Source organism: Gossypium hirsutum, chromosome A04 (assembly GCF_007990345.1).
Source record: "Gossypium hirsutum isolate 1008001.06 chromosome A04, Gossypium_hirsutum_v2.1, whole genome shotgun sequence".
NCBI classification, from domain to species: Eukaryota; Viridiplantae; Streptophyta; class Magnoliopsida; order Malvales; family Malvaceae; genus Gossypium; species Gossypium hirsutum.
The window spans coordinates 9,702,921-9,710,109 of record NC_053427.1 but is presented as its reverse complement, the minus strand read 5'-3'; the positions used below and the strand labels follow the sequence as shown (position 1 = coordinate 9,710,109).

At 30.2% G+C, this 7,189-nt stretch overlaps 1 protein-coding gene across 1 annotated transcript; it reads left to right on the top strand.

The window, feature by feature from the left end:
- Positions 1-2,777: 2,777 nt before the first annotated feature.
- On the top strand, positions 2,778-5,836 carry LOC107948790 (ubiquitin-conjugating enzyme E2 36). The gene is made up of 8 exons (XM_016883437.2): positions 2,778-2,954; positions 3,163-3,190; positions 3,357-3,443; positions 3,798-3,856; positions 4,910-4,951; positions 5,039-5,112; positions 5,305-5,402; positions 5,523-5,836. Exons 1-8 carry the CDS (start codon positions 2,919-2,921, stop codon positions 5,558-5,560), a joined length of 462 nt encoding a protein of 153 aa, XP_016738926.1. The 5' UTR covers positions 2,778-2,918; the 3' UTR covers positions 5,561-5,836.
- The last annotated feature ends 1,353 nt before the right edge of the window (positions 5,837-7,189 follow it).

Genomic DNA, 7,189 nt, shown 5'->3' with positions numbered 1-7,189 from the left:
CCTCCTCCTCTCCATCCACATCCTTGGTATAAATAACACACTTGTAAGTAACTTTATCCATAATTTTCACTAATTACTTATGTGAATATTCAAGCTATCCACCCGTGTCATAGTCACTAAATTATTTATATTTAAGATCCGCTAATTTTTCCTGAAACTAGACTCACATATTTTCTTACCATAAAAATTTCATAATTTTTGGTTGGTCCAATTAATACAGTTTATTCATTGAATTCTCCCCTGCTCTGCTATTTGACAGTTCCGACCCTTTTTCACTAAAAATTAATTATCTCCTCGTAAAGGATTCGAATGATGTTTCCGTTTCTTTCTCTTGAAAATAGACTCATTCAGGATTCTAAAAATATAAATTTAAGCCGCTAATTATTTTTATACAATTTTTTATGATTTTACAAAGTCAGAACAGGGGAACCCTAAATCATTCTGACCTTGTCTCACAAAATTTATCATATCTCATGATTTACAATTCCATTGCTTACATCATTTCTTCTATAAGAAACTAGACTCAATAAGTTTTAATTTCATATTTTATTCATCCTTTAATTCCATTTCTAAAATTTTTGGTGATTTTTCAAAGTTAGACTACTGCTTCTGTCCAAAACAGTTTTAGTGCAAAATGTTGATTTCCATTTTGCCCCAAATTTCACAATTCATACAATTCAGTCCTTACTCAATTAACCCCTCAATTAAGATAATTTTATCAATTAATACTTTTACTAGACATTATAAGTTATTCCATAACTATTGAAATTCAGCATTTCCACATAAAACCTAACTTCAAACTCTTTTACAATTAGGTCCCAAACATTCACTTTCTATTCAATTCTTTCAATAAAATCAGCATATAAACAATTTAAAGCTCTAATTTCCATGCCAAATCATCATATAATTCCAGCACATATTCATAGAAACTTTCAATTTCTTTCATAGAATAAAAAAACTAATGAATTCAACAAGTGGACCTAGTTGTAAAAGTCACAAAAACATAAAAATTTTAAGAAATAATCAAGAATTGAACTTACTTGAAGTAAAAATGTGAAAAACCAGCTTAAGGGAACTCTTCCATGGCATTTTTGCTGATGAGAATGTAGAAAAATAAAGAGAAATCTAGATAATTCCACTTTAGTCCTAGCTTTATTAAGTAAATTTTGCAATTTTGCAATTTTCCCTTAATTCTCCTTATATTCTTACTGCTTTCATGCCCTTGCCGTCCAGCCCAAAGATACCTTGGGTCTATTTTCCTTTTAAACCCTCTTTCTTTTATCATTTAAGCTATTTAATCATTTTCCACAATTTTGCATTTGATACAATTTAGTCCTTTTTATTCAATTAACTATCAAAACTTTAAAATTTCTTGACGAAACTTTAATACTAACTTATTAACACTCCATAAATATTTATAAAAATATTTATGGCTCCATTTAAAATTCTCGAGTTCTCGATACCTCGTTTTCGATTCTAATTATTTTAATATTTATTTTTAGTACACTATTCACTATTTCAAAATTTTTCCTAACTTCACATTTAACTTATACTCACTAAATTAATAATATTTCCTACTCATTTATCTGATTTAGTGATCTTGAATCACTGTTCCGATACCACTGAAAATTAGGCTGTTACAATCACACCCCATTAAAATTATAACATAGGAAAATACCAAGCGCTACCTCATTGGAGAAGAAACTTTCCCATATAGTTGAGAAATTAAAACTTATCTCAGATAAAATTGCCCTTTTCCTTATTTATTTATTTTGATTACTATGCAATATTTTTTCACCATAAAATCATAAAAAAATTAATTTTAAAATTTTAAATATTATTGAATTAAATTTTAAAATAAAAAACTTGATTGTTGATAATAAAATCATTGAAAAATGTTAAAATTAATCAAATTTGTTTTTGATCTTTCAAAATTTACTATCACTTTTCCAACATATCAAACATTGTAATATTACATTAGAAATCCAACCGTATGCATATACGTGTGGAAACCACAAATATAGAATATAAATGTATGTTTAAAAATAACATAAAATAAATATTAAAATATATGACTTGAAACTAATTAATAATAATTATAGATGAAATATGTGCAATATTAAAATTTTAAAAATAGATTTAATTGTTTATCATTTAGTTGTTATCAATTTTGAGTCGATATTGAGTTAACTTATGGCACCAACTCAATCAAATACATTATTAATACTAGAAATCCTATCACAAGCATATGCATGTGAAAACCACAGATTTAAAATATAGATATGTGTTTAAAAATAACATATAATAAACAATGAAACGTATGATTTGAAACTAATTAATTATAATAACACATGAAATTAACAACATAAATACATCATATAACAATACAAAATGCAGTACATTTATTTATCATGGCGTTATCATCAATTATGAGTTAATGTCAAGTTGACTTACGACATTAACTCAGTTAAAATTATATTTTTATTATAGTAAAAATTATAATTTCATTTCAGCCCTCTAAAAGAAATTTTCTGACTTCGCCCCTAGTTAAAGGTGACATCAATTCAATAAAAAAACATAAATAATAGCATAGATTCGTAGTAATCTCACATTCCATTAAAATTTTATCATGAATCAAAAAATGTTAAAAGAAAATAAAAAAAATAATTAAATTGTTGAAAAGGAAAAAGAAAAAATATATAGGTATTAATTGTGCAATTAAACTAAAATGTTATAAATTTACAGCAGTTTAAAATTTAGAGTGATATTTTGAACGTGGGTTGCACTGCAGTGGAGTTAAAATTGGATTATAAGAAAAACACTAAAATCAATTGAGACTTGAGACTTAAAAAGAGTTATTTTTATCTCTGTTCCCAGAAACTGTTTTGCCTGTTTATGTTCACCCGTCGATCCTTGCAATGGCCAATACTAATCTCCCTCGAAGAATAATTAAGGTTTCTCTTTCCATCTCCCTCCTCTCCTTTTCTGGGTTTCTACACTTTGCTTTCATAGCTTTATTGTTTATGCTTTTAATGAATCAAAAGCTTCAGATAATTAATTTCAGAGCATCTTCTTACATTGAAGAAAGCTTTTCTTTTCTTTTCTTTTCTTGTTAATTTTCCATGCTATAATTCGGGTCTCCTTTACCTTTGATCGAAACAGGAAACTCAGCGTCTCCTCAGTGAACCAGGTAAGTACTTAGCTTTCTTTTTTTTTATAGAAATTCTTGTTAAATTTTGTGTTTTGAGTAGTTTCAATGTTATGAGCAACAAAATTAACTTTCTGGGTTTCTTTTCTTTAAAGAAATTATTTTTTCCTGTTGCCTAAAAGTTTTTGTTTTTTTTTTCGCCCCGCAGCACCTGGAATTAGTGCTTCGCCATCAGAGGATAACATGCGATATTTCAATGTGATGATCCTTGGTCCCACACAGTCTCCATATGAAGGTAGTTTATTTTTTTGATTGTTCAATGTTTATGGCTGATTTTACGTCATTAAGAGTGACACCATCCCCAATGGTCAGTCATTAAAATGACCACAATTCGTTTTAAGCATATTATTGTTCACAAAATTGGTTTATGCAGCGTTTATTTTATTTCTTTTTCTTTTTTCCCTTTGGTTTTCTAACCTTTGTAAGCAAAAATGGACCCATGTTTTCAATCTTAAAATGTAGGTTCAATTAGCATGCTTTTTCAGTGTTATCCAGCGCTTAGTCTGGTTTTGGGAAGTTCTTTTTGGCGATATCTCATTTGGCAATTAAAGAATATAATTCATTTTCTTGTTTGGAATATTTCGTTTAGGAGGGGTTTTCAAGTTGGAACTATTTTTGCCTGAAGAATATCCCATGACTGCTCCCAAGGTACTCAACTCTCCTGCATTGCTTCTTAATATTTAGCATGACCTTGTTTTCGTATCCACTGTTGTATACTGGATTGTTTTTCCTTTGATATCCGATATTACTTGTCTTCATGACCTCGTCTAGAAAAGTTTTTGTAGGGTTTTGATATGATTTAGGGATGTTGTAGTTTGCTTTTAGAGAACTGTTTTTAATTTGTTGGGGTGTTTTTTCTGGCATGTTTTTACTATTACTGCATCTAGTTTCCATCACTCTATGTTGTCTTCTTAGTGATTATGAAATATGTTAAAATGTTAATCAGTGTAGCAAAACACCAAAACCTGAAGTATATTATATATTAATACTCACTACACTTGAAATGCTGTGGAATGCTCTATAATTTGTTGTTGGCTTGTAATTTCAGGCTCAGCAGAATTGAATTGTCCTTTTTTTGTATGGCCAAATTAAATACCAAATATGCATTAATCTCCTTTCGTTTTATCAGCTTACAATTTTTGCTTTGATGTCATTTAAAGGAAAATGTTGATCTGCATTCAAACTTTGTGTTATATGCACTGCTTTCCTGAAGTCCTTGTTGTGACATGATCAATGCCTTAGCGTCTACTACCTAGGTAGCCAACTCATTTCTTTGATCCTTGAAAGTTTTACTTTCACCCGGGAAGAACATTTTTCTTTCTAGTGATGCCTTTGCATATGATTAGCTGTGCGGAACCCAATGTGCTTGGTGGTAATGATCTAATTTGTGCTTACCTTCCTAGTTGAGCTCTGCATGACTAATATGATGCCATTTGAGACTTTGTTGTCTTCCTGTTATCGATACTTGATTGTCCAGTTTCATAAGATTGGCCTTCTTTGCCTCGTTTCTGGTCACTGGACTTCATTGTTTAATTCTCTTGCACTAGCGGTTCATGAATCTAGTATATTCATAGAATTTTAACCGACAGTAGTTGGCATTTCAGCATCAAGTTCACCTCTTTTCTCAGAAATTTTCTGTCATTCATTTTCCTTTCTGATATTTTGTCTATTTTTAACCACCTAAAAAATTTGGTATAACAGGTTCGGTTTCTTACAAAGATATATCATCCGAACATTGATAAGGTTTGGTCTACTTGTTCCTTCTATTGTCCTTATTTTATGGTGTGAAAGATGTGTTTTCTTGGCTCTGAAGATTGAGCTTTATTTCAGCTTGGAAGAATATGCCTTGATATTCTCAAAGACAAATGGAGTCCTGCTCTCCAAATCCGAACTGTACTTTTGAGGTATTACAAGTTTCTGTGAAATGAGAATAGAGGTTTTTCATGTAGGGTGAATATATCATGGCTTGTTGAAAACGATTTAAAACATTTTCTATATTGGCAGAAGATTTTCTAGTAAATATGGCTGAATATTTCCTTTCCGCCACTGCCTACTTTTGGCTTAGATTAATACTGAGATTATCATCTATATTCCAGCATTCAAGCACTCTTGAGTGCTCCAAATCCCGATGATCCACTCTCCGAGAACATTGCTAAACACTGGAAAATGAATGAGGCTGAAGCTGTCGAGACAGGTAAGAAAAATCTCTACTTACAGTGTTGAGGTCATTGGGATTGGTCAACACACTACTACAAATCAAAGGAAGATATGCTGGCATTCTTATAATCAACTGTTCTTGATTTCCTTTTTGCAGCGAAGGAATGGACCCGTTTATACGCAAGTGGAGCATGACATACGAGTGGCGGAAACATTTGCCCTGTTAAAAATAACATTTTGTGCAATGTAAGCGATTGAATGTCAATTCTGTAAGGATATTTGGAAGATTTAAATGTTACGGTAAGTTTGATACTGGCAGAGCTTCCCAGTTGCTGTCTGTTAAATGTTTAATCGTTTCCCCATTGGAAGCTCTCTGAACTTGTATGATAATATCAACATTGTTCTTCTAAAACTCTCAAAATGCTGAACTAAGGGATTATTCTTAAATATATCCATTTCAGATTCTTATTACTGGTCGGATTACCGATGATGCATTGTTTTTGTGCTTTGTTCGTCAACTGAAAATATCTACCCCTAAAGAATCTTTAACAGGGAAATGATATGATGAAGATGGATTAACTTTGGGTTTCTTTTGGAAACAGAGAAAACGTGAAATGACTTGATGGAATAATCTGAATATGTTAGTGTTTGGTTTGGAAAAACACAATTTAGGGACTAAAAATTAAAATTGAAATTATTGTATGTGCTTTCTTCGAGTTTGAGTTTTGAACCGTAAAAGTACCATGTAGACTTTTGTATTTAAGAGTTGACTTATATTTTGTTCTCTGTATTTAAAAAAAAGGTAAATTAATCTTTATACATAAGATAAAAAAGTAAATTGATCTTTCTATTAAAATTTTATTTATTTATTTCTATTATTAAAAATTATTTTTTGTATGTCAAAATGAGGTACACGAATATTTGATTATTCTGTCAACCACGTTAATCAATATCATAAGATTTTTATAAATTTATTATACAATTTACATCATGAATGTGTCTAATTTAATACTTTCTTAAACTCCATGTAAATTTAATATAAATTATCTCCAATATTTTTTATTTTGAATGCAATATTATCTCTGATATTTGAATTAAATATAATTGTCGAAAGCCCAATTTTGCACCTTTTAGTACGTAAATGAATATATAATGGGGATACGCGTAGACGAGTAATTTTGAAACATGCAAAACTTCGGTCCATTGTTTAAACTTTTGGGTAAACTATAAATGTTTTTTTTTTCAAATTATATTTTAGTTATTTATATTTAAAATATCACGTTTTAGTTACTTTTATTATTATTTTATTACGAAATAATCACTCTATTATTAAATTCCGTTACTGCTTTAATAACAATAATAATCCAAATAAAATTTTAAATCTCAACTTAAATGTAGAGTTGAGAAGAAAATAGGTCTTAAATTTTTGTATGAAAATAGAATACAAAATTTTGTGCTACCCAATTTTCTCCTGTATAAAAAAAGAGCAATAACTGGATTTGGAAAAATATTATCAAAAGAGAGAAGAGAAGAGCACAATGACAGAGGAGAAGAAGAAGAAGTTGCGAGCAATCTTTGATTAGGATTTTTCTGCGGGGGGTCAAGATAGACCAATCTGCATATGGTAACGACTGCAACAATTTTTGTATTGATCATCTGATAACTGCTAGAAAGTCACTGAAGCTTAGCTTAGAGAAATCGAGAACCCTAGGATTGGCTCTTGAAAAGGCTGGACCTAAGTTAGAGGAGATCAATCAAAGATTGCCTTCCTTAGAAGCTGTTGTCCGCCCGGTTCGTGCCGACAAAGATGCACTTGTTGCAGTC

Coding starts and splice junctions, on each gene's coding strand:
- LOC107948790 (XM_016883437.2), top strand. CDS start 2,919: ATGGCCAATACTAATCTCCCTCGAAGAATAATTAAG. Junction 2,955..3,162: donor TCCCTCGAAGAATAATTAAG/GTTTCTCTTTCC, acceptor TGATCGAAACAG/GAAACTCAGCGTCTCCTCAG. Junction 3,444..3,797: donor CACACAGTCTCCATATGAAG/GTAGTTTATTTT, acceptor TATTTCGTTTAG/GAGGGGTTTTCAAGTTGGAA.